The 27,503-nt window shown below is 38.5% G+C and overlaps 1 protein-coding gene across 3 annotated transcripts; it reads left to right on the forward strand.

Moving 5' to 3' along the window:
* The first annotated feature begins 2,313 nt into the window (after positions 1-2,313).
* HSPH1 (heat shock protein family H (Hsp110) member 1) lies at positions 2,314-26,939 on the forward strand. Of its 3 annotated transcripts, none has more exons than XM_061171189.1 (18): positions 2,314-2,705; positions 5,205-5,262; positions 7,363-7,503; positions 8,246-8,368; positions 10,559-10,658; positions 11,804-11,937; positions 12,384-12,628; positions 13,256-13,484; positions 15,085-15,191; positions 15,435-15,568; positions 17,448-17,656; positions 19,292-19,423; positions 21,859-21,996; positions 22,890-23,015; positions 24,419-24,526; positions 24,628-24,747; positions 24,960-25,121; positions 26,052-26,939. In XM_061171189.1, the coding sequence occupies exons 1-18, from the start codon at positions 2,599-2,601 to the stop codon at positions 26,256-26,258; spliced, it is 2,580 nt and encodes an 859-aa protein (XP_061027172.1). In that variant the 5' UTR covers positions 2,314-2,598; the 3' UTR covers positions 26,259-26,939. The 3 variants fall into 3 exon arrangements, with proteins under 3 accessions (XP_061027172.1, XP_061027170.1, XP_061027171.1); XM_061171188.1 differs by lacking the exon at positions 2,314-2,705 and adding an exon at positions 6,687-6,765; XM_061171187.1 differs by lacking the exon at positions 19,292-19,423 and having other exon boundaries at positions 2,502-2,705.
* The last annotated feature ends 564 nt before the right edge of the window (positions 26,940-27,503 follow it).

The following is a 27,503-nucleotide window of genomic DNA, read 5'->3' on the forward strand; positions in this document are numbered from 1 at the left end:
TATATATTAAAAACGTAATAAATCAAAATAAATAAAATGTAATAAAATAATAAAAATGACAAGGATTCTAAGAACATCATAAATGCATTATTAGATAATAAATGTGGTAGTTCATATGGCCCCTACTCATTCAGCTGTTCCAGTAAATAAATAGTTAAAGTGGACTGATTAAATATAAAAGGTGGCTACACAAAATCTGCATTCACAACAGTACAAGTTGAGCTAAAAGTTCTGGTACTGGCTTTTCTTGACTAGTATTACTACTACTATGACTACAACTTACTGAATATCTATTACCAAACTAGATGTTTTATTTGTATCTAATCCTTCCAAACTCCCAACAAGATAGGTATATGTCCATTTTACCCATGTTGAAACTGAAGCCCCAGGAAGAATTCAAAGAGTATTAAACGGATATCAGATAATAATGACGCATGTTTAGTGCTTTACATAGCCTTTCAGTCATTACACATATCCTGCGAGGTGGCACACAGGAAGGCTTGGTAATTATCTCAAGGTCACAGAGCTGGCCAATCAATAAGAAGTATACATAGCCAAGATTCAAGCCCATGAAGTCTAACTCCAGGGGCTCTCACAAGCTGTACTATAAAGCATATCAGTATTGCCCCAGGATTTGAATCTGATCCAAATCTGTCTGGCTCCAAAGACCTAGAACTGTTCCTTTCTCCTTTCTGCACAAGCTTCCTATAAAAATGTGGGAAGCAGACCAAAAAAATCTCTAAGTTCTATTTCTGTTCAAAAATGCTATGATTTCATGGATTTTAATATAAGGTTTTCATATGCCAAAAAAAAAAAAAAAAAAAAATGAGGGCGGGGGAGTCAAGAAGTTTTTGTAAAGCAAACCAAAAATAATTATAGCTAACTATATTTTCAAATTTATGAATACAGTCACCTTTAGAGACTATTTTATTAAATTCTCTCCACCTTAAAGGTGAGTTAACTGAAGCACGTAAGGATTAAGTACCTTTTGTCTAACTGCCGGGTCAAACATACAATTGATTTTGTATGCAACATAAACCTGGCCTTTTAGCCTTGTCTCTGATTTAACCTCCTAAAGACTGCCATACTCTTAATTTTTCTAACTTAAGGTCGAAATTCCTACGGATTTCATATGTATTCCTACGTCCCTGAGGGAGCGTCAGCAAGGAGCAAACTTAAAAGGACACTGAAGGGTAGTAAAGACCTGACAATACCAGCAGAGTTTCCCCCCCCCCCTTTTTTTTCTTTTTATGCTCATCTCATTACTGAAAATAAGTTAATAGGGATATCGCTTTTCAGGGAAAGAAACAAAAGCTGATTCTGATCAAGCAAGAAGCAAAACTTATAATTTATGACTCGGGAGTGGCGGGGCAGAACAAGATCCGTTCAAGTCAGCTGTATCAAAAATAAACAGAAAGTGATACCACAGAGAGCCTTCCAAATTACGCCACATCTAAAATTCGCTTAAAAAAACCAAAACCCACAGAACCCTGACATTTTATTCCACAAAAGAATATCCTGCCGCTGATGAATACAAGAATATTTAACACAAACCCTTACGCTTGTTACTAGAAGTTGAAACGTAAACTCCTTTTTCTAATTCATAATTCACCAGCCGTGGGGTAATCTCGACAATAATAGAAGCGAATACCGAACAAGCAGGCAAACAAAATAACGCTGTGGCTGGAAAACGAGCGAAAAGCGATAAAGGGAAGCTCTCCCTCTCCCGCGAGTCCCCCAAGACAAAGCCGGCTCCCAGCCCGCACTGCGACCGGGACTACATATCCCAGCATGCAAGGCGACACGGTCTCCCAGTCGAACTACGGTTCCCGATACGCTCTCCTGACAGCGGGCCGACCTCTCTGGCGTCCGGGGCTCTCGGGTCTCTGCAGGAGTGGGGTGTGTCTCCGCCCGCCCAGCTTCTCCTTCGAGTCTAAGGGTCAGATACCATCGCCCACTAGTAAATAACGAAGATTACGATTTTTCGAGTCATTCTTCGTTGCCCGTTTTATTAAGACAGCAAAGAGCCTCAGGCTAGGGTGGGCGGGGCGTAGGCGGGTCAGCTTGGCCAGCTTGAGCCAATAGCGTCGGAAGGGCTGTCCTGATGCCATGGCAACGGCGGCCGTCCCCAGAGCGACCAGCCACCCATTGGGTGGAATCTTTCGAGAAGGCTCGAGAAGAAGGAAGCGGAAGTGGCACGTGGAGGGGCCGGTGGAGGCGCCGGTGAGTAAATGCCGCAGATTCTGGAAAGTTCCGATCAGTACGATACATAAGGCTGAGACGCTGGGATCTTCTCTTTCGGGTCGGTAGTTCAGCGGCGCGCCGGTGAGCGAGCGGCTGAAGACCCAGGCAGGCAGCCCGAACTGCGGAACGACCTGCGGAGACCGAGCGCAGCTTTCTCCCGTGGTTACTCCTCTGCGAGCCGCCACTGTCCCCGGGAATCCGGCGGCGCCAGACCGGCAGACCGTCCGTGTGTCCGTCCGCGTGACAGGACCGGACCCCGCGGGAGCCGCGCGCGGCCGGGGCAGGAAGAGGCGGCCGGAGGACACAGACCCAGACTCAGACCGACCCGAAGCGGAGGCGGACCGAGAGCCGGCCATGTCGGTGGTGGGGCTGGACGTGGGCTCGCAAAGCTGCTACATCGCGGTGGCCCGGGCCGGGGGCATCGAGACCATCGCCAACGAGTTCAGCGATCGGTGCACCCCGTAAGTGGGAGCCTGCGGGGGCGCTGGGGGGAGGTTCTGGGGCGAGGGCAGCAAGCCGGCGGGGGCTGCGGATCCCGGGGACCCCAGGGACCCCAGGCTTGCGGCTGGCCGCGGAGCGCCGGGGCGAAGGAAGGGCGATGTGGGGAGCGGTGCGCCCCTCCGTGGGGTCGGGATGCCGGCGGCCCGGCCGCCGGGTAGGGGAGGGGGCTTGCTGCCACGAATCGGATAGAGGGGGTCTCCGGGATTCGAGGGGCCAAGAGAAGCTCGGGAGTCGAGTCCCCCGGGGTCGTCCCTTCTGGCGGGCTCCGTCCTGGGAGCCGGTCTGCGGCCAAGCCCGAGACTTCGCTCCCTTTTCTTGGCAAGAAGCTTCAGCCAGCTCCTTGCGCGGCCGCCCCCGTTTCCCCACCCGGCTTCTCTGAGCTGGCTGAGCCGCCCCCAGCTCGTCCCCCTCCCTCCGAGCATGTCTTTGCGCACCGCGGCGCTGGGGCTGCCGAGCTTTTTCTTCCGCATTGTGAATCTCGAAATGAGCTGGAAGCTTCCAGAGCGCGTATGCTGCTTCTTGTGCAGGGAGCGGGCGGATTGTTGTTAGCGACCACAGAATCACTGCTTTGATTATGAATCTACCTTTTCTTGCTCACTCTTGGATCATTTGTGAAAGATGTAAACGGCCTTTTTGCTCGTTTTATGAAAGCCGTTAAAGAGGAATCCTAAATCGTGTTCTAATTTCTTTAATTTTGAACGGCTTAAATGAGGAGAGAAAAGAAAAATTGCACGCTTTGGTGCTAGAACTCCTCTAGAGGATGGATGTTGTCACTGAATTAAATGGTATATTCTACAGCAGCATGGGGTGGGCAAAGAGTAACATTTTAAAAAGCAACTTTTTTGGAGGGGAGTCTTAATTTCTGAATATATTGTATGCAAACATGCCTGCATGTACATTGATAAAAACAACTGCTTACTTCTCAGGGAAAATGGTGTAGGTATTGTGAGAAAATAACCAAACATTGACAGTGTCGGTAGCATTGGGAAGACTGCTATTCACTGAGCATCTCGTGCGTCAACCTCTATATAAAGCTAGTCTTTTAGTTTAGCTGTGTAAAGGGCTCTGATTGGAGTATAGTAAGAAAGAAGATAGTATCTCAGGTTTTCATGCTTAGGTGCAGTTTCCATCTTTGTTCTCTTTGGTCCAGTAAAAGGAAGAAGAGTTGTTCAAGGGAGAGTAGAGAAAAATTATGTATGTGGCTATAGTGACCACTGTGAAACTAAAGATGACAGGTGTGTCTCAAAAATGTAAACCAAGGGCAGTACTGGAGTTTCCCTTAATATTTTTTATACAATAGATGTTTGACTCAACTGCATTGGCTACTATTAATTTCTGTTTAATTAATTTGATTCTCTTCTTGGAAAATGAGTAAATTCGTTCTGCAACTGTATGTTTACTCTGAGCTCGGAGTGATACTCTGTTTTCGGAAGGTATTTTAAAGCTCTAGCCTTTGCTCCAACAGTTCTCTGGCTGTTAAGATGCTATTTAGCACCTGCTCAGATAATCTAGGTCTAAGATGTCTCTGTTATAGCAAGTTTAAATTTGATTCAGCTTGCTATTTAATGCCTTCAGTGTATTCCCATTTTACTCGTATCACCCCATTATTCCTACCTGCCCTGTAATCTAACACCTAATTCACTTCCATCCTTCTGACAAGACTTTATTGTGCTTCTCTCTGCTCTGTGCTACCATTCTATTTCCATTGCTCAGAAGGCTGTTTAACAGTTACAAGTCACTTCATCTCTTCAGAGCTGACTTAACATGTAACTGATTATTCAGTCCTTTTGCTCAGCATTTATACTTGGTTCCGTTGTGGTACTTGCTTGGCATCATTTTTACTTGGCTTCCTCAAGTAGAGTCTTCTGTATAGGACCCTCTTTTGTGCTTTTAAACTCCAGAAGCATAACTTAGGCCCACTTGTTTCCGTTTATCTAAAAACCTTTGATCATAAAGAGTCAGATGGTATATCAGGACAGCAGTAGGTATGATAGTGACGTTTAGATTTGTATGCAGTTGGTAACTGCGAAGTAGTCACACCCTATTTTGTTAATCGTGGCTAGGACCACGTTAGTCATACTCTAACTAGTCAAAGCATTTTCAGAGTTAATGTCCGCTTGCTAATAACTGGGGCCTGGAGAATTAGGCTGGTGCTTGCAGCACTGGAAAACGTCCTCTGAGCCTTGAGCAGACGGGAGTGGGGGCCAGGGTGGGGTGCGGCTGCCCCCTGGATTGGATTCTCAGAGGAGCAGTTAAGCAGGCCCTCTTAGAGTAGCTGACCAAAGCTTTGGAGTCCCAAATTGTGCTGTACTGTGCCCCCTTCCCCAAGAATGGGTAGGATATTTTTTTCCTTTTTTTGGGTAGGAAATTTATGTTAGAATTTTCCTCTTGTCAGTTAAAAACGTCCACATTTATGCTTTTTAACATTTGTAAAACATGTTTTTTTTTATTTCTTCTAGATCAGTCATATCATTTGGATCAAAAAACAGAACAATTGGAGTTGCAGCCAAAAATCAGGTATGTTCTTTAAGAGGATTCTGATCATTTTTTAAGAGAGAAGTTTTAAAAGTAAAATCTCAGAGACATACAAAAATATGAAATACTTAAGCCTATCTATTTTTGAGTTTTAGATTTGTAATGCAGATATTCCTTAAGAGCCCGTAGATACTTTTTTTTTTTTCTGTTCTCTTCCTTTTGTTTTATTGAATAAGATCTTTAACTTTCTAATTTCCAACCTTAATTTTTAATAACTTTCCTACCTTCTAATGTATCTAATTTTTAAAACTTAAAAACGAGACACATGAAGTTCTTTCATGTGAAGTTTCTCATAATACTCATTTAAGAGTTAAAGATTCCTTTTATAGAAGGAACTTCTAAGAAGCTCTGTGTTTAAAAGCGTTTTCAGGTTACTTAATAATTAAGGTAGTACGAGGAGAACTTGTCTAGGCCTGTGCTGTCCTGTAGAGTAGCTACTACATGTGGCTATTGAGCACTTGAAATGTACCTAATCTGAATTAAAATGTGAAGTATAAAATATATGTGATTTTTAAGGCTTAAAATGAAATAAAAAGGTAAACAATCTCATCAATTTTTTACATCAAGTACATGTTGAAATGACAATATTTTAGATAAATTAGGCTAAATAAGTTATTGGAATTAATTTTATGTATTAATGGGACTTGAAAATTTACCTATGTGGCTCCCTTTAGGACTCACATTATAACTTGAACTTTGGGGATTGGGGAGAAAAAAAAAAAATATGAAATACAAAAATCCCTTTTGTGAGAGGCTTTTAAGAAAGGGACTGAAAGCAGGCCTGTTACAATATGTAAACGTATCAAAGTAACATACACTGTACACCTTCAACTTACATGATGTTACATGTTGATTTATTTAGTTTAATAAAAAGTTGAAAAAATTCTCTTAATACAGAAGATAGTATTGCTAAAAAAGAAAACTCTAAACCTTGGAGTACTATATTATGGCTAGTTGGAAGAGAGGAACAAAAGAGCAGAAAAACCAAGCAGGGAGGAGAAATGGGCGTGCCCACTCAAAGTAACCTACTCAAAGGGGAGGGACGCTAGTGAAGTAACAGCCTCCCCAGATGTGGCCGTTCAGAAGACTGATGTCCCGGACCTGAGATCCCACTGCACTTTTGTGGTTATGTGAGGAAAATCTATTGAGGCTTAGATCTAGCCTGTAGATTACTAGACATACGTCATCTCGGTTTTAGAATCGCAAGGAATTTTAGTACTTAAATATTGTTTGAAATATTCCATATTCCATATTATTTGAAAACTAGTGTTGCCAAGCTATATTTTTCTCTTTAAAAGAAGTAGATCAGAGAAAGAAGTAAACAGTAAACTGTTTTGGTATTTCAAACTAATAACTTTAGAAGTCTTTGTTTTTCATTCTTTAATTATTTTTGTGTTTTAAATAAGGTTCCCACTGCTGACATCTTTGAGTGAAATATGCTATGAAGTGGGACTTGTATATCCAGAGCCTAATCATCAAAAATATGTACGTGCAGTTGAAAGCATTACCTCATATAGAAACTTTTTGAATTATCCTTGCATTTTCTGCTTTTTGGTATAGATAATTAACATTCCACGCTATTGATAGGAAAAGTAGCAATCAATATATTTTGTGGCACAAAGTACTTATCCTGGCCACTTAGCGACTCAACAAATAGACTACTGTAACAATTAACTCCTTTTTAAAAAAAATGTGACCGGACTATAGTGCTTCTAGATATCCTTTTTCATTTATTCATTAGGTATAAAACAACTGTAGTGGGAGAAAAGGAATGAAATAAAGTGATACATACAGTTCTTGGGGTTTGTTCAGAGCTCCAGGGATAGTTTCACTATCTGAGTTTATCTTGCAGACTTTGAAGCCTGTGTGTATCCCTCTCACTGCGTCCCTCCTGGCATTTCTATAGGAAAAGGAGAAAGAATAAAGTCCATTCATTGATGGAGAAAGTCAGGGCTCTGGGGAAGGTTACTTATATCCCTATGATTTGAGTTGTACAAGTGACTTTCTTTTTAATTGCTGTAAGTACTAATAGGTGTTGAAATTAGAAAAAAAGTTAAATCTCAGTTTTTTTTTTTTTTGCAGCAAATCACTCATGCAAACAATACAGTGTTTAATTTCAAGAGATTTCATGGCCGAGCATTCAATGACCCCTTCATTCAAAAGGAGAAAGAAAACTTAAGTTATGATCTGGTTCCAATGAAAAATGGTGGAGTTGGAATAAAGGTAATATAATCGAGCAACCTTAGATTCCTTACTAGGAAACTGTTTAATTCATCTACAGAGAAAACTACTTAATTCTTAATAAATATGTAACTCAGTTTCCTTATTTGGAGAAGGTGGTCTTTTATTTTTTATCTAGTCTCTCTTAAACTGTAGGTTTATGTTTAAATCATCCTTGAAAATTATTCAAACGGTATATACTGCTGTAACTTAATTTGTGTTTTTCATAACATCTTGACAATTATAAAATTTAGAATTCGTGGTGTTTGAAGAAATCTAAATTGTGTTGTCATATCAAACAAAAATCTGTTCCAGTACAGCTCATTTGCAGTTGTTTGGAGAGCTATAGTGTAATACAACCAGAAATCTTTTTTTAAACTACAGAGGCATTCCTGTCTTATGATCTGCGCAAAATAATATTTATCCCAGTGATTCATCTCTTCAGTTAGAGTGGAAATTTACTATCTTCTATAATACTTTGACTAGTACTTTGGATAGGGGAAAAATCTGCCCCAGCTTTTTTTCTCTTCATCTCTGCGGAAAAATCTTTCTTCCTTTTTTTCTTTGCTTTGCTTTCCTTTCCCTTTTTCTCTTCCTTTTACCTTTCCTTTCCTTCTTCTTTTCTAAACAGTTATAACAGTAAAGGTTTTCTGGAAGAGAATGAGTGATAATGTTTGTAAGTTAATATTATTGGCATGTAACTTTTAGGACTACAGTGTTTAAAGCATTTCTTTCCTCAATACAGGTAATGTACATGGATGAAGAGCATCTGTTTAGTGTGGAACAGATAACAGCCATGCTGTTGACGAAGTTAAAGGAAACGGCTGAAAACAACCTCAAGAAGCCAGTAACAGATTGTGTTATTTCAGTAAGTAGAGTTCAGCAAGGCAATGTGTTTAATTTGCCTTTTTCATGTTACTTTTTAGTATTGAATGTGTGAAAGCTGTCCTACTACTAGAGATCAGAATTCTGCTGCACTCTATACCATGGTGTTCAGCAGCATTGCATAGTAGGTTTGAGTGGTAATTTTAGCCAGAAGTTGCAAAGGTTTTTGAGTGGTGGTACATGTCAAAATCTCCTGTCAGGCTTTTTGAAAATACAGACTGATTGGTTGAATTGGAGGATATTCTAAAGTTAGTTGATGTATTGAGAGACAATTGTGTACTTAAACGAGAGCTTTTCAGAATTTTATCCACACATGAGAACCAGTGAGTTGGTTCTCAGTGATAGATAGTTTTAAAATGTAACCTACCAGTAGTGACAAAACCTAGGTTTCTTTTTTAGCATTGGCAAGCCCACTACTTTCAATGGACAGTTGATAATTAGGAGTATTTGCAATGGACAAAAGTCATTTTTTTTTTACATAAATTAAGGTTTATTAACACTCCCTTGTTTATGTAAGGGATTAGGAAATATGATGTTAATTGATTTATAGGTAAAGGTTTGATCTGGGGGAAAGTGTATACATTAAAATAAGATTAGGTGTTAGTTATTGAGGTTAGAGAAACAAGGAAAAGAGAGGCCTTCCTTCTTCTTTTGAAGACTTAGTTCTCTTTTTTTCTCTTCTGAGTAGTTAAAGTTAATTAAGAGAGCTACTCTAATCTCTCCCACTATCTCTCTTTTCTACCTAGCCCGTGTCTCAGAACAGCTGTTACCTCGAGCTGGAGATTGCAGCCAGGCGATACTGACTGTATAGGACAGGATGTCACTTCCCCTGCCCCAAGGATCCTTTACATACATTTTATACCTAATCACCTCTCCCACATGAAAGTTTAGTAGTACAGATGTAGTGTATATCTGTTTCTGTACTGTGGCCCTTTAGACAGCCACAAGCCATTGTAACTAGCTAAATATTTTTTTGCCCTTATGTACCAATTTTCACCCTCTACAACGTTATTATTGTCTCTGTGGAGAATTTGTGCTATGGGGAAAAGTCATCTTTTATTTGGCCGGGTGGCCTGTCCTGACCTAGTGAAAGAAGGCTTTTATGGCAGAAGCCTTTATGGCAGTGCATCCTGGGATATGCAAGAAGAGAGGCAGAAAGGCTGAAATTTCTCTTGCAAGACAGAAGGTGTTCTACTAAAGAAATGTTTGGGTATTGCTTGGAGAAATGCTATTAATCTCGGGTAAAATTAAAGAACTAAGTTATAAGTCAGTGGTCCTTCCTTCCTCTCCCACCCCCCTTTAAATAACCTAATATGGAAAACTGAAAGCGTTCTGATTTGAAAGGTGAGCAGAGACCCACCTTTGCTCTCGTCACTCTTTCTGAAGCATTTATAGGTAACTTGGGGAGAAAATGCAAAAGCCACTGTACCAAGTTTTCTCTTAGGTACTTTCCAGTTAAGTGATTATATGAATGTATTGTTAGATGCTCTTCTGGAAGAATGTGCTAGTTAAAATGCTGTCCTAGAAAGCAATCAAAAGAATTCATCTAGCTAGAAGACAACACCGTAAGAAACTTTATCCCTTGAGCTGTTTTTGTTCTTCTTCCTCTTAGAAAAATCAACAGGCTTTGACAAAAAAGTTCCGTTTTTGTAATCTTAACAGGTTTACTGAATTAGAAGGTATCCCAACGACTAATGCTTAAAACCAACGAACAGCAAACCTAAAGGGCAGAGGCTAGAATTAGTTGTATTATCTTTAAGTTCCTGTAGTCTTTGTAGTTTAATTACATTTAATGTTAACATAGCAGAATAATTTCCAAATGTCAGTAGAAGTTTAAGACTCGTTTGGAAATAGTATTTCATCCCCTTAAATTTAAAGCTTTCTATTAGATTTAAGTAACTGTTAATATGTCTTATGAATACTCCTGATTAGTTTTTATTTCAGGTTAAAATTTGGTTAAAATAAATTTGATACTTATAATTTTAGGGCAATCTTTTCAAAAGTAGTTACTGTTTCTGAAAGTTAAAGAACTTGCCATTTTTCTGTTTTGTGACTTGGCTAGGGACTTACGTAGCTGGACTGTTGTGAATTGATTAGAGATGGTTGTGAGGGATTTGTATGTTTTTTTTGTGTGTTCTAGGTAAGTTAAAATTCTTTCCCTTCTTGTTTGCAGGTCCCTTCTTTCTTCACAGATGCTGAGAGGCGATCTGTCTTAGATGCTGCACAAATTGTTGGCTTAAACTGCTTGAAACTCATGAATGACATGACAGCTGGTAAGAAAAAAACTGTTTTTGTGCAGAAGTTAATATACTTTCGAAACTAAAGTTAAGACACACCAGGTCCTGTTATCAAACACTTTCATGTAGGTGTAGAAACACAGCCTATTAAAAAACATGTGTTAGATTTGAAAGCAAAAATTCTAGCCTTTCAGATGCTTGTTTTAATGAGAAGTCGGCACTTTGTCAAATATATGAATCTGTTTTCATTAGGAAATTCTTGTATATAAATTTTTTAATCCTTTAAATTAGTTGTATCGGATTTAGTTTTTTATTTCCTTACATTGTTTTTATAGTTAAGAAACAAGTTTTCCCAAAACCTCATGGTTTTGGCTTTTACAACTACCTTGACTATTGATCTAGCTTAAATTTTTTTTTCCCTCATATGCTTCCCGATTGTATGTGGTTAGGAGTTGATCATTCATCTTATATCAGATATTGATTTAAGCTGTATGATTTGCCAGGCACCTTGGTAGGAGTGGACACAGTGGGGAGCAAAGCACTCACTTATCTCCTCTTAGACCTTGTATCAGTTTCTTGTGATTACAGATGGACTCAAAGTCTGTTACAATGTAGTGTATTCAGGCAAAGCAAATAAGACTTTGTTTAGTATGTTTTTAATAGATGTTTTAAGAACTCTTAAAGTATTGACAAAGGTGTGTTCTTAGGTATACATATTTAGAAATACAGTGGTTTCAAAATTCAGAAAAAGCTAACACAGACTACTTAAGATAGATCAGTTATTTGCCTTGAATCTAATTGGTAGGAACTGCAGTTGCTGTAGTTATATATTAAATTCTTAATTTTTTTGGATAAGCAGTCTCCTAGCAGGTTGTGGTTAAAATGTAAGTATTGTGTAATGAGTCTGATATTGTTTGTGTGTGGTTATATGTGGTTTAAATGCCATTGTTTTTGCATTACGTATGTCTTCTCTGTCGCATCTCTCCATATATTTAAAAGTGATAGAACATTGTTCTAAAATCAGAAAGGGACAAAGTATGAAGTCAGATATAAAAGAAATATGTTCAGCTTTAATTAATGGAAGTACAGTCAGGTTTCCTGCATGTGTGATTATATTGGTAACAATGAAATTCCTAAGAAAATGTGAACCAAAGAATTGAAACATACTAATTTTTTTTTAGTTGCTTTGAATTATGGAATTTATAAGCAGGATCTCCCAGGCCTGGATGAGAAACCTCGAGTAGTGGTTTTTGTTGATATGGGACATTCAGCTTTTCAAGTGTCTGCCTGTGCCTTTAACAAGGGAAAATTGAAGGTAAAGTCATAAATCGGAACTAAGTGACCCAAATGTTAAATGTGTGACAATTGTCATTACTTTAGGCTATTGAGCTTCTGGATTGTGCTCTTCTAGGTAATGAAGAGTTTTGGGTAAAGATATTAACTAAGAGTTGTTCCTAAGGTTGATCCTCCGTAAAGATGATGTAATCATTTTAGCGTACTCTGTAATTGTTCTTGCTTAGGAAAGAAAAGCTTTTTAAGGTTATCTTCTATGTAATCATTAAAATTAAAGATATCTTAGAGACTTGACATATCGTTTGGATTTTGTAGTTACATGTCTCCTGACTGACTTGGATTTCATGTTGTAGTTTAAATAGAAATTTTGAGCCTAGGAGTCTTTGGTGGTTTGAATAGCGATATTTAAGATTCTAGTTACAAATATGATTGAAATAACCAGATTATTTGTTGTTTTAACTAAATTAGGTACTGGGAACAGCTTTTGATCCTTTCTTAGGAGGAAAAAACTTTGATGCAAAATTAGTGGAACATTTTTGTGCAGAATTTAAAGCTAAGTACAAGTTGGATGCAAAATCCAAAATTCGAGCACTGCTTCGTCTGTATCAGGAGTGTGAAAAATTGAAAAAGCTAATGAGCTCTAACAGCACGGACCTACCACTGAATATCGAGTGCTTTATGAATGACATAGATGTTTCGGGAAAGATGAACAGGTGTGTCTTGAATTCTGACAGATTAAAGAAGGAACTTCTTGCTGAAACTGTAGTCCGCGTGTCAGTTCTAGCCGTGGTGTTGTGAGTCTTGGCCCACATTTCAGGATTGTACCGTACCTGCTGGAAAGACTGTCAACGTCATTAGAGCTAGGGTTGCTTCTGCAAAGAGGGTTTTTAAGAAGATCTGTGCTCAGTGCCCTCGTAGTGAAGTCTTTTGGGTATTGTTCACTTTTTAGTATTTCTGGGCCAGTAATTCAATAATGGTTTCACAGAATATTTTGCAGAAATATTTTGAAGAGAATGGAAATATTCAAAGTAATGAAAACGGGATCACCTAAAACATTAAGGAATAAAATGGAAATCTTAATATAAAAGTGATTTCTTCTAGTGATACCTGTCGAATTGATTTTCTCCTCATGCCCTTTCTGCATCTGTTTTGTATATATTCTGAAAAAGAAAAGTTACAAATTACAGTATGGTTGAACTTGGCCCATGTGGAATTCAGGGTGTCTGAGGGAAAAAAAGAATGTTGGGTTGATAAGACTTATTTTTAAAAAAATAGGACAGGATATTGGCCTTAAGATAAGTTTTCTAAAGATTTCTAAAGTTTTCCTCTTAATTGCCAAGGGCACAGTTTGAAGAACTCTGTGCTGAGCTCCTGCAAAAGATAGAAGTTCCCCTTTATTCATTGCTGGAACAAACTCAGCTCAAAGTAGAAGATGTGAGCGCTGTGGAGGTAGTTGGAGGCGCTACACGAATCCCAGCCGTGAAAGAAAAAATTGCCAAATTCTTTGGAAAAGATACGAGCACGACGCTCAACGCAGATGAAGCAGTGGCCAGAGGGTGTGCACTACAGGTACTGCCTTCTCAGCCCTTCTCCCTCTGGGGGCTTATTCCTTGAACCATTTCTGCTTTACTTCATCGAGGTGAGGTCACAGAGAAAGCAGAGCCCAGTGCCCAGTTAGACACCACAAGGGGGTTACTTACGTTTCCATAAATCGGTGCGGCCGTGGAGACACAGGATCTGCTTCAAGTATTGGAAGATTTAGGAAGTTTAAGATTAAAAGAACTACAGAGCTAGTGTTTCTTAAACTGGGGATTAGGAACAGGCATGATTCTGAGGAGATCATAGAAAACACAGCTGTAGAGCGCGAAGTAGCTGTGTGGTGGTGACGGTTGTTACAGAGCACCGAGGAGGGAAGGGGAGCGGCAGTCTGGTGTAGTAAGGAATTGATTTGGGGAAAGTTTGCAGGGTTAAGAGTATTAGCTAACAGGTGGTTTGATGAAATAGCTGTTCCCCCTCCAAACTGATTGTAGCTTATCAAATAAGGAGGCAGCTCAGAGGCATGAAGTTTGGCAAAGTAAAAGCACAAAATCTAGAAGTTACTGATAAAAAAAAATTAGTATTGGTTTATACTTAGGATATTATAGTCAAATCTGAGTAGTTTTAACTAAAGTTTTCAGTTAATTTGTTTAAATTTGATCTAGTTAGCACAGTTTTTTAAAAATATAAAGCAGTAGATTCTTTACAGAAAAGTATTTAGACTGACTACTGTGTAAAACTTTTAAAAAAGAACATATAGATGCTGACTATTGCCTGTAATCCATTGCATCATCAAGATTCTTCATGTTTTGTGGGGTTTTTGTTTTTGCTTCTTCCTCGACAATGGAGTGTGCCTCCTTCACTAACTCTAATTCCCCAGAACTTTGGAAGTTTATAGTTTCTTTAGAAGTAGAGCTTGTTTTGGCTTCTCTTTTGAAGAATCCTGTGCTATTGACAGAGTCAGAGATTTATTGACTTTTAGTTTAGTCATCTATTTAGTCATTCTTATGTGACAAGTCTAACTCCACCGGTTGGTCTGTTGGGTGTTGTCTACCCTAAATTTGAATTGACCATCGCTTCCTTCATTCCTAAAATTACTTGAAAATAGGAACATTTTGGTTTTACCCTTTTTCAGTCATAGACATTTGAAAGGCAATGTGGACAGAGCTGTTTGGATGCATGTACACATTCAAAAGTGATACAGCTTGTAATTAAAATTGCTATCAGCAGGGCATTTCTGGAAAGACCAGTGTTTTTTCCTCAGCCCCTGTGAAACTTGTTACTAATTAACAGTTGCTAGCCTAAGATTCATTGTACTGTTTATCTTTATATCTAGTGATTGCCATAGTATTTAGATGATAAATCACTTATGCTTAAGACACGTACACTGTAAGCAATTTCAAATTTGAATTTAAACCTACCCGTTCTGTTTGAATTGATTTTTTTCTTTTTTAATATTTATCTATTTGGTTGCGCCAGGTGTTAGTTGCGGCAGGCGGGCTCCTTAGTTGTGCCTCACCAGCTCCTTAGTTGTGGCAGGCGGGCTTGAATTGATTTTTATATTAAAAGCTGAGTGAAATTTTTCATGTGCTCATGATAATTTTTGTCTTTTTTTTTTTTTTTTTTTTTAAAGTGTGCAATCCTTTCCCCAGCATTTAAAGTTAGAGAATTTTCCGTCACTGATGCAGTTCCTTTTCCAATATCTCTGGTCTGGAGTCACGATTCAGAAGATGCCGAAGGGTATGTAGGAGAAAATAACTTTCAGATACTTTATTTTAATATAAAGAAAATTAACAGATGAGTTTCCTGGTAGAGTGTTTGCTTAACTGGGATCTTTCAACAACCAGACTTACCAAAATATTTCTCCCGTTTTGAGTTATAAATGCTGAGATGGGATTGATACTGCTCTTAGAACGTGTTTATGCTGTTTGCGTAGCACAGTGAGCTTGAACACTTGAGCTGAATGCCTTTGTTTCCCCTTAGCGTCCATGAAGTGTTCAGTAGAAACCATGCTGCGCCTTTCTCCAAAGTTCTCACCTTCTTGAGAAGTGGGCCTTTTGAGCTGGAAGCTTTCTATTCTGATCCTCAAGGAGTTCCATATCCAGAAGCAAAGATAGGTAAGCAATTCATTGTAATTACTCTTTTGAAGACTTGACTTAGTCAGTGTGCAAACTTAAACATTTTTTCTGTTCTTAGCAATGTTGAGTGGAACGATGCCATGTGAAGACATTTTCATTTTGGAATAATGGTGGTGGGGAAATCTCTTTGTTTTATTGGTGAATGAACTGGCCTATAGAGATGCAATGACTTGCCGGTGCTGCTGTTGCTTCCAAGTGTATATATATGGGAGCACTTGAGTATTTTTCCTTTTCTGATACAGTCTATACTTAAAGGATTATCACCTACTTTTAATATTAACCTTTTCTCTGGGTGAAATGTTACTTGCAGAATATTGCTTAAAACCTGGCTTGGAAACCATTGAAGCTACTTCTCAAATGTACCTTTGTACTGTAATCTTTTTTAAAAAAATACATCTTTATTGCTACATTTTTCCTGGGGAGGTTTGACACTATCCATCTATTTTGACCCATAGTTAACTCTGAAAATCTGGGAGAGTTACAGGCATCTTCTTCAATGGCCATGTCTCTTTCCCAGGCTACTGGTAAAATTTGCCAATATTGCTAGATCGCTTCAGGGCTCACCTTTTCCCCACACCATTTCATAATGAAATTGTTTGAAGGAGTCTAACCTGGCCAGTTGTGTTTTCTTTCTTACTACTTAACACTAAAAGTGTTCTGACACAGGGGAGTTTTTATTTTTTGAAACAGCTTTTGTGAATTTATTTATAGATAATTTAAGAAAATCATTGAATATAGACTAAAATTTTGACAGGCTGGATTCTGGTCCCCATCGTGCAGAGGATAAAATCTAAGCTCTTTAGCATGGCATCAGCTTTTTCGTTTTATCACCAAAACTGAGAAGCTTGCACAGACTTAAAGAGCCATCTTACATCTCTCTCCTGTGAGCCTTCTTGGATACCCTTTAGTAAATGCTGTTTCTTTAACTGGATCTTATGGCAATTATTTCCTGAACCTAGTGATTTGATAATTATTGAAGGTCTATTCCAACATATTTCACCGACCTACTAAATAAATCTAACTTGCTGTGTGTTTGTGTAGACAGCACTTTAACTACAAGGCTATTAAATCCCATATAGTGCTCTGCACATAACAGGTTCAAACTACTTAATTTTGTTTACCGATTTCTGTAATAACAGTACTATTGGTGGAGGTGATAACTAACACTTAGCCCTTGGTTCCATAGTTTTAAGTGCTCAGTGTAAAACACTTGTCAACTCAAACCACAAACGCACAGATAAAGTAACTTACAGCAGGTCACACGGCCAGGATTCAAGCCCAGAGAGTGTGGGTCGGAGTCAGCACTCTGAACTCCTACTCAGGAATGCTCAGGAACTGCTCTATAATGCATGATAATTTCAGGCTTTGATACAGGTTTTAGCTCACCTCTCCTATTTGAAACATAGGAAAATGTTTAGATCATTCAGTCAGAAAAACAGTATTCCCGGGAAAGGCCCTACAGAATCAAAATGCAGGAAGCGCTTGATATCATCTGCCTTACACTTGAGATTTCCATGTCGAGGTTGTGCTCACCTGGAGAAATAGGGTAGGAGACAGCGGGGACAGCTTGTCATCAGCCTTCACACAGTGTCTGGGTCGGAGTGTTCAACAGAAAGTCACAAGAGTGCCCTTGCCTTTGAAGGTTTTATGACATATTAAGACTAATCTCAAGTATGATAAGTAGACTGTGTACTTATGAGTCTATTTTAAGAGGTTATGTTTATAGTATACATTAAAGGGCTTAAATGTAACTCAGTTGGTAGAGAAAACGGGGAGATTTTGGAATAGCAATATTTCTTAGCCTTTGCTTGACAGATTTAGATTCAGTTCTGAAATTGTCAATTTCTTTTTGTTCTAGGCCGCTTCATAGTTCAGAATGTTTCGGCACAGAAGGATGGAGAAAAATCTAGAGTGAAAGTCAAAGTGCGAGTCAATACGCACGGCATTTTCACCATATCTACAGCATCTATGGTGGAGAAAATCCCAGCCGAGGAGAACGAAGTGTCTTCTATCGAAGCAGACATGGAGTGTCAGAATCAGAGGCCATCAGAAAACCCAGACACCGAGGTAAGTTTGTGGGTAAGCCTTTGAGTTTGAATATATAGTTGACTTAATTCTAAGCCCTAAGAGACGGGTAGGGAAGGCTTAAAATATACTTTTCTTAATTGTGATTAAAATTTTGGTTAATGATGACAAGCAGTTGCTAGGTGACAGTAACACACAGCGCGGAGTTTGGCGAACTGGGACTAAGTTCTGTGTAGCTTTATTTGAACTGGCACGTGATAATTCAGAGTGGGTAAAGTTTCTTTGAATTGTTTTTTTAAAAACATAGGCCATTTGAGAAATCAAATGCCGACTGATGATTAAGAAAAAAAAGACTAAATACAAGAACTATTTAGTGAAATACATAGCAAATATTAATGCTGTGGTTTTTTGGGTTTTTTGGTTTTATTTTTTGATCGTATGGCAAAATTTGGCTTTGGCGTTTTAGAACCTACTTTTATTTACACGGTTTGCTGCGTTTGGGCGGGCGGAGGTGAGGCGCCCGCCTGGAGTACAGACGTTGTTACTGTACACGATGTTAATGTAGACTGCGTTAGCATGGGTGCTGGTTCTACGTGGTCTCCAGAAGAATTCTGGGAAACTTGCAACTAGACGAGCTATTGTAGTTCACTTCCGGGTAACGATCAGCAACAGTTTGAATGACGAGGTGCCGGCAGTTACCGTGCTTCAGCTCAGATGTGGAAAAGGTGTTGTAACGATGATCGTTCCCAGAACATTTAAGGAACGTTAGCATTTGAGCCTTCGTTTTGTCCTCATCCGGAAGAACTTCAGTGTAAAGAATTAAATGACCAGGGCCACATACTTTCTCATTAGGCTACAGACACCATTATTCTAATGCCTGTTGTATCCAATCTCTTAGTACCTTTTGGATATATATACACCAGGGGTGCCTTGCTTCTGGATACTTCAGTGTCTGCCTTAGGATCCTGAAACTCTGAAAGAAAAATATGAAAGACTTCCAGGTGGGCAGCAAGTAGTTAACTCCGAATGTTTCAGGCTTCTCCCAGAGATGGGAAAAGATCATAGCAAGCACTGATTTACTGGGGATTGAGTGTCTATTAACATGTTGCATTTGTTCTTTATGCTGGGAGTTTTTGAGGTGTAAATAGTTGGATCACGAAAAGAAAGTGGGGACAGAGAGGGTCTTGCGTCTCTCTAAACTGAGGTGATGAACCCCCAGATAACTGATTGTTGGCTGTTTTATGTAATCGTTCAGTTCACTGAAATGGAGATGTGTCGAGATGTGTGACGGCCGCTGTGAAATTAGGTTTTGGGAGTTTGTTTCTGAGAGAGAGGCCTAGAGTAAATCTACTTCCTATGCTTTTGAGAGTTAATATCCGTACAAGGCTAGATGGAAGCTTCTTGAAGGAGAGTTCTTGATTGTCATCACATCAGTCAAAATGCTTACTACTTGTGTTTAACTACATTAACTGTTATCATTCAAAGAATTTCTTACAGGTTTACAGTATCTGAGAAGTTTTCAAATACTTTGTGTTTGTATGCTTTTATCAGTATCTTTTCCCCCCACCTATTAAGATTTCAGAAATTGAGTGTACTGTCTTTGGTGCCCTATAACCTTTTAAATTTATACAAGTACACCTGCTTTCTACATCCTTTGTGCCTGGGCTTTCATTTCAGAAAAATATCCAGCAAGACAACAGTGAAGCTGGAACACAGCCCCAGGTACAAACTGATGGTCGTCAAACCTCACAGTCTCCCCCTTCACCTGAACTTCCCTCAGAAGAAAACAAAACCCCAGATGCTGACAAAGTGAGTGACTCTTCCAGTTCATTCCATGAGACAGTGTTGCAACGTGTGATCATTAATGATATCGTTCAATCCGCAGTTTCAAGAGCAAGCACCCAGTTATCGTATTCCATGTAGGGTTTTTTTTCTGATAATTTTCTATATTTTCCAACTAAAACCAGTTAGAGGTACTCCAGCTCAACTGAGGGAATTGAGTATCCTGCTTATTAGACCTGAAAGCTTCTCTTCAGTGACTGCCACTCCAAGCAACAGGAGGCGAATGCATACCTCTTGTTGTCTTCTCTAGTGCTAGAGGTGTCTGCAATTGTGGGCACCTGAAACAGATGCATCCTGGTGCTGTGTGATTAGTTTTCACTTGAATTCATCCAATGATAAATACGCGGGCTATAGTAGTCTAGTAAACTTTTTTTCTCCTCTCAAATTACCTGTCAAATTTATATAAATTAATTATGATGATCTGGTCATAAGTTTCCATTGTTATCCCAGATCGGCACTTTGCAGAACTTCATTCTTTGTGCAGGTTGGATGTAAATTGTTAACTTTTGTTAGTAGTTTGGTTTTCTCTCATTCTGAGGACAGAATCCTTTACCCTCACATGAATTACAGAATTGTCCCTTGGGGTCCAGATGCACGTTGCACTTGGTGAAAGTTTCTGGTTTTTAATCTCCCATGCCCTGATTGATCCTTTGGGGGCCCTGGTATGAGCTGCAGGTCCTGATTGTGATTTCTGGAAACCTCCTTCTTTTTCTCCTGTTAAAGAGGTATGTGTTGATGGTGTAGCAGCGTTGCTTTCTTTGCAATGATGGCTCCTTAATTTCAGCATCCCTCCCCTTCACCACTTAGTGTGGAGCATTAACTGACTCAGGCCAGTGGTCTCAGTACCTGTCTAGAACATGACACTGGGTAGCATCTTATGTTCTTAGTTGTCAGTGGGACCACTAGTGTCAAACCCTTTGGAACATTACCACAGACCCCCTTGGAGGATTCCTCGTCCATGCCACGTCGAATGCCGTTTTGTGATACGTTGGTTTTGTCAGTAGTTGGTTTAATTTTGTTCGGCTAGATAGTCTTATCCTGACTTAACCTGCATACATGTGACTGTCATCCATTTGATTCCCAAATATCTGTTGCACTCCTGTGTTTTGCCAGGTGTAGGTATCATTTTTCTTTCTGTGTTTCATGCCCCCAGAGCATGCACAAAATATTGGGGGGTTCTCGTGCACTAGAGGGAAAAAGAAGACATGGACATTGCAGGCTGACTGACCAGATCATTGCTAGGGATGCAGCTCACAGCACTTCACAGACGTGTGATTTCTAAGGAACGCTGAAACAGAAGTCTGGGAAACATGCGGTCTAGTCCCGTCTCTGTCTTTATAATTTTAGCCAAGCCGTTGAACCTCTTTCAAGTCCCAGTTTCTTATATAAAGAGCCTAGAATTTTAACATCCTTCATAACTCCCCGAAATTCCCCAGTGTCAGTGCTTGTTGTGCCTCGTGGGCTTGTCCCTGTTTTACCATCTCAGCCAATCAGGGTACACGTTACATAACCCTCGGTTACCTTCTAATCTGTCCTACAGCTGAGTTTCCTAAATTGCGTTCTTTGTCATCTGTGCTTATAGGAACCTGCAGAAGTGAAGATACTATGAAAGGCTTGGAAAATTAAAGGCCATAGGAGATACTTCTTTAGCCCTGTATTTACATATTTTGGAAAAACTTACAATAAACTTAGCATTTGCTACATCATTCCATTTGCTTCCATTTTAAGACTTTTTAAAATCTTTTGACCTTGCAGAGTTGCTAATGAGAAGTGGTATGACTCAAAGGCAGATAGTAGAAATAAGGATATATATATAGACATATACGTGTGTGTACGTAATTTCCAAATTCAGGAAATTTTAAAAGGCACTCATCAGTGTGTAGTGATAATTGTAATTAAAGCACATTTCATACTGGGATATAGGGCCTCAAATATATATATTACAGGAATAGAGTTGGTCCTAACATGCTTAGCAGTTGGTCAAAGTCCATCTGGTGTTACCATTAGATTGTAGACTATAATTTAAAGATGTGGTAATTTAATAATAATATTTTTGCCTTTTTGGAGTCACAAACATTGCTTAAAGGGATTAGAAAGCAAGGACTGATGAAGAAAAGCTTTAGCAGGAGAGATTAAATTTAAATTTAATATGAAATGAAAAATATCCTGGTGAATTCTTGAAGGGAAGTGTGGCATGTTTAAGTGTAATTGTAGCCCTAATTTAAAGTGCGTGGGTGGAAAATTAGATGATCTCTTACACATTCTTCCAACTTTATGGTTTTAGGGATTTAAATTTTTCCTGAGTCCTCAGTAAGTATGATAGGGAGATTTTTGTTATTCAAGGACTATTTAAGAATTTCTCCATTTTTTTTTTTTTTTTTTTTTTAACCCCTCTTCCCAAGGCTAATGAAAAGAAAGTTGACCAGCCTCCAGAAGCTAAAAAACCCAAAATAAAGGTGGTGAATGTTGAGCTGCCAGTTGAAGCCAACTTGGTCTGGCAGTTAGGGAAAGACCTTCTTAACATGTATATTGAAACAGAGGTAAGTACTTCATTTACATATTTTTATTTTGGAATATGTTTAGTTTGGCCCTTTTATATATATTTCTAATAGATAAATGGCTATAATTCTTTCTCATATCTCATAAGTTTATATAATTTTTAGGGATAGGATGAAGCCAAAACTAATGGTTTTTTCAGTTAAATTTTCTTAGCAAGTTTTGTTTATATTTTTGTAACCTTGTTAAAGAAATCTATACCATAGATCATTCTGCTTGGTATAAAATTGATTGCCCAAGTTCTTATGAAGAAATCGGGTGCTAATATCTTCTAGCCCAGAGTGCAATACAATTGGTATCTCAGGCCACGCTAAATATCTCTATTAAAATACATTATGCTTCTTTGCAGTCTACATATATGAAATAATTGAGATTCATTTTTCCTTTACTGAGATGGGAACATTGTATTTAGAAATTTAATAATAAATTCTATTCCATTTATATTATATTTGGTAAATAAATAGACTCTAAGTACATTTATTTATCCTTGATTTTAAAATGTGGTGGCAGAATTGTGTGGCTGTTATACATTGGTCAGTATTAATCCCAGTAGGAGACAACCAAGTAACTACATAAAAGAAAACAAAATTGTATAAAAGCAGTAGATTGGTTTTTTCCTTAGTATTAAATCTGAAATGTGAAAGCTATGTAATTTATTATATAATGTTTAAAAAAAAACCTCATTCTGTGTATTTAGAAAATGAAGAACTTTGTAGGAATTGTTGGAAGAATTTTATAAGGTATAAATTAGAACTGTTAAGACTGATTGTTTTTTTTTTGATATAATCCTTGATTTTGTTAACTCCAGAATCTAAATAGTTAAAATATAGTTACAGGTAGCAGAAGACTGGAATTAACCTTTTCTGTTTCCTGACAGGGTAAGATGATAATGCAGGATAAATTGGAAAAGGAGAGAAATGATGCTAAAAATGCAGTGGAGGAATATGTGTACGAGTTCAGGGACAAACTGTGTGGACCATATGAAAAATTTATATGTGAGCAGGTATGTTTAGCGCTCTGTCTGTTTTTATTCAGATAATCTCATTATGAAGTGTTTAATATCAAATTTGACATTTAAACCTCTACTAGATTATGTAACTTGAGCTTTTTGAAAACAAAACAGCTTGAAATAGAAGTTGTATAAACAAAGTCATGGAGGGAGAGGCTCACTAGTGATGTGCCATTTTATTCTAGTTTATCCCAATGAGTTTAGTTTTTACCATCAAAGAAAGAACCCGTCGGCACTTTTATTCATAGTCTGTGACATCACAGTTACTGTGGCCTAGAAACATAAATAAGAGAAAATCCTTGCTTTCAAAGGCCTCAGACTCTTTTTTTATGACTCTGGTGCCTTGGTTGCTCTCTGTCATTGCTTTATCCCGTAAGGCTTGTTCATCCAGTCATTCCAAAGTTTATCAGGCACCAGTATTCCCCTTAGGCTTTTGTCAGCTCCCAGAAGCAGTATGGCTCTAAGCAAATCCCTGAAGCTCATTTGTGAAAGATGGGCCTTGGAGAAAAATTGGCTAGTTAGAAATCTAGAGTGGTTTCGGAATTAATTCTGAACTTAAGACAATTTAAACTCGGGAGTCTATTTTAGTCCTAAGATCCTGAGGCTACTTTGTAGTATATTTCTTTCTCAGCTCTGAAGCTGGATTTCTTATGGTTGGGATTCTGAAGTAGAGATGACCCAAACCAGCTAGACCTCCTAAAGCTAGAGTATAACTGCATACTTTATGTGAGTTTGTTAGGGATGGCTTTTTTGTGTGTTCAGTGATTGAATTGTCAACTTGTTTAGTTTTCCTTTCAGTATTTGGTAGTTGTGGAAGTGAGTAGAAAGTCACTAATTGAGACCTAATTGTTTTGGAGAGTAGGAAGATGATTCTTTTTTTTTTTTTTTTTTTTTTTTTTTACTTTTTGGCTGTGCTGCGAGGCACGTGGGATCTTAGTTCCCTGACCAGGGATGGAACCCACGCCCCCTGCAGTGGAGGTGTGGAGTCTTAACCGCTGGACCACCAGGGAAGTCCCTATGATTCTATAACCACATTTCAGTGTACAAATTGTCCAAAATATAATATTATAATATTATAAGTCAATATAATATTATAATATACTGAAATATAATATTATAAGTCAATAAGAGCATTTTACCACAAATTTTCAAATATCCCTGTGTAAAAGAGAGAATAGCCTAAGAATAACTGTCAGTCCCTCTTGTAAAATATTGTATGGTGCTAATAGTGGAGTGTTTATTGCTCCCTGATATTTTTCAGTGAAGAGAATCCAGCTAATCAGTGCCTTCCTAGAAATGAAATGAGCTACTTGATGTTTAACACTTCTGAGGACGACTATTTTGACTATTTTAAAGTAAGATTGCCCCTAATACTGATTCTTGTGTTCGGTATGTAGGATCATCAGAATTTTTTGAGGCTGCTCACAGAGACTGAGAACTGGCTCTATGAAGAGGGAGAGGACCAGGCTAAGCAGGCGTATGTCGACAAGTTGGAGGAATTAATGGTAGGCCCTCCTCTCCCCCTAGAAAGCAGTACTTGTGTTTTAGATTATAGACTTTTAAAATATAATTATGACAAATACTAATTTATTACATTCGGTTTTAGAAAATTGGCACTCCAATTAAAGTCCGATTTCAAGAAGCTGAAGAACGGCCAAAAATGTTTGAAGAACTAGGACAGAGGCTGCAGCACTATGCCAAGATAGCAGCTGACTTTAGGAATAATGTAAGTCTCTGTAAAGAGCGAGGAAGCTACCCTAGACTTATAAGCTCGTATTTAAGTTGAGGAACCTTCATTGTGAACAAATGTGTTCGCTCCTAAATGAGAAACTGGGTTTTGGTGTGTGAGACCAGAGGTACATGTGAACTTCATGGAAAATTGGGTCAAGTTAGATGTTACTGTTAAATACACTTAAATGACCAAGTTTTTCCATTTAGGATGAGAAATACAACCACATTGATGAGTCTGAAATGAAAAAGGTTGAGAAGTCTGTTAATGAAGTGTTGGAGTGGATGAGTAATATCATGAACGCTCAGGCTAAAAAGAGTCTCGATCAGGATCCCGTCGTACGTGCTCAGGAAATTAGAGCAAAAATAAAGGTGAGTGTCATTGTCTAGTGTGTACGCTGTGTTTTCTTAGGGATTCTGGTTGCAATCCTTTGAACCTTGAACATAGCCATTTTTGCTTAAATCTTTTTACCTCATCCCAAGACCAGATTTCTGAGTTTGTTATTGATATTACAAAATGTGGAATACCTTGTAAGTTTCTGTTAAATTTCTATTTCTTCATTTGTTCATTTAGTTCAACAAATACATTTGTTGAGCCCCTACCATGTGCCAGTTACTGTTCTAGGAGTTAAACTGTCAGTGTGCAAAGAAAGTCACCGCCCCTGTGGAAGTCACCTGCGGGTGTGAGGAGGACTTGACAGTAAACAAGCATGGAAGGATGTCAGATTGTGTTAAGTGCCGAGGGGAAAATAGTCAAAAGGGATTAGGAAACTTGGGGCGGTGGAGAGGGACCCAGGTCAGTATTTATCAGGGAAGGCCTTGCTAAGTGCGTGAGGCTTGAAGGAAGTTGGGAAGAAAACCAAGGAACTGCTTTCTGCCTGGAAGAATATTCAAACACAGTGAAGGTTAACATGAGCCTTTGAGGTCATGGGCTATAAGCTTGAATTCCAGCTCTTTGCTCACTACTTTTTCTGTTCCTAAGGTTAAGTTACTTAACCTCTCCTCCATAGGTGGGGATGATAATTCCTACCTTTTAATAATTGCTGTGAGATTAAATGGGTTAATAATATGTGAGTAGTTAGTAAGTCCCTGACATACCGTAGAAGAATATTCACGTCTCTTTTGATCAGGCTTCAAGCTATAGTTTTGGGCAAATGTGTTGAGCAAATGGCGTTCTTTGAGATGTGTATAATTGGAGTTGGTAGAAAAATACTGGTTCGGGTATGTAGGAAAGTAATTGAAAATGAACTAGAGTTTAGTTCTGTTTTGTTTTTGTTAGTTAGTTTTGTTTTCCTTTCTTAGGAGTTGAATAACACTTGTGAACCTGTTGTAACACAACCCAAACCAAAAATTGAATCACCCAAACTGGAAAGAACTCCAAATGGCCCGAGTCCTGATAAAAAGGAAGAGGACCTAGAAGGCAAAAACAATTTCAGTGCTGAACCTCCACATCAGAATGGAGAATGTTACCCTAACGAGAAGAGTTCCATTAATATGGACTTGGACTAGATGACGTTAAACTGACTTAGTCCTTCAATTAATAAAATATTTTTGCCGTAGTATGTGATTCTACATGACATACTGAGACTATTTATATTTTCTTTTTTAAGGATGTTTAGAAATTTTGTGTATTATATGGAAAAAGGAAAAGCTTAAGTCTGTAGTCTTTATGATCCTAAAAGGGAAAATTGCCTTGGTAACTTCAGATTCCTGTGGAATTGTGAATTCATACTAAGCTTCTGTGCAGTATTACCATTTGCATCACTGAGGATGAAATTGACTTTTGTCTTTGGAGAAAATAAAGTGTATTCAAGAGGGCTGTGATTAAACTCTTTAAGCATTTGTTCCTGCCAAGGTAGTTTTCGTGCATTTTGCTCTCCGTTTCAGCACGCGTGTGGGTGTGGATGTTTATAAACAAGACTAAGTCTGATTTCATAAGGGCTTTCTAAAATTAATTCTGTCCAATAGAATCTCACTTTTTGCTTTGATATTATTAAAAATCCAGTGACTAAAAGCAAAATCTAGTGAAATGTGTTAGCAGCATGCAGAACAAAACCTTCAAAATGTATCTCTCCTTATACAGTGCATTGTCATGTGAGGGTGTAACATGGAAGAAACGTTGATTCTGTTTGTAACTGATATTGTGAAGCCTCTTATGAGCTTTAAAATAAAGTTCATCTTATGGTGTCATTTCTAAACAGTTTTGTCACTAATTTAAAAATGGGATTGGAGCAGCATGGTGTAAACTGTGAAAATCCAACTTTCCTTCTTTGCTGTTTCTTATATATGCTATCACTGTTCTAAATGAGAATGACTTTTCTCCTGATAGAAGAGTAGCGTATGTTGATTACATTACAATTTTTTAAAACTACAAAGTTAAATGTAACTTATCTACCACCCAGAAAAAGCAACTCTTCCAGCCTTTCTCTCCTGAAGGTGGTGTGTGTGTCAGCACGGGGGTGTGTGTTAGTGTAGTGTAGGCTGTTTTTTAAAGCTCTGTGTATCAGGGAAATCAGTAAATATGATCAGGTTTTATAACGTCACTGCTGTACCGAGTCCCATTGTAAAGACATACATATTAATACATAAAAATACTTCAGCCAGTCCCAGTGTTGGTGGGCTTTAGGTGTTTCTCATATTCTAAATAATGCTGCAATGAATCTTGTCTCAGGACAAAGCCGAAGCAGTGTTGGGGAGAAGGCTGGATACTTAGGGTGGATAATGTGTAACCATTGCTACGCACCAATGTGCAGC

Source organism: Eubalaena glacialis, chromosome 16 (genome assembly GCF_028564815.1).
Source record: "Eubalaena glacialis isolate mEubGla1 chromosome 16, mEubGla1.1.hap2.+ XY, whole genome shotgun sequence".
In the NCBI taxonomy this organism is placed as follows: Eukaryota; Metazoa; Chordata; class Mammalia; order Artiodactyla; family Balaenidae; genus Eubalaena; species Eubalaena glacialis.

Excerpts from the sequence above, each read along its gene's own strand:
- HSPH1 (XM_061171189.1), top strand. The coding sequence starts at position 2,599 with ATGTCGGTGGTGGGGCTGGACGTGGGCTCGCAAAGCTGCTACATCGCG. Across the intron at positions 2,706-5,204 it reads TTCAGCGATCGGTGCACCCC|ATCAGTCATATCATTTGGAT; the intron begins GTAAGTGGGAGC and ends TATTTCTTCTAG. Across the intron at positions 23,016-24,418 it reads AAAAATTTATATGTGAGCAG|GATCATCAGAATTTTTTGAG; the intron begins GTATGTTTAGCG and ends TTCGGTATGTAG.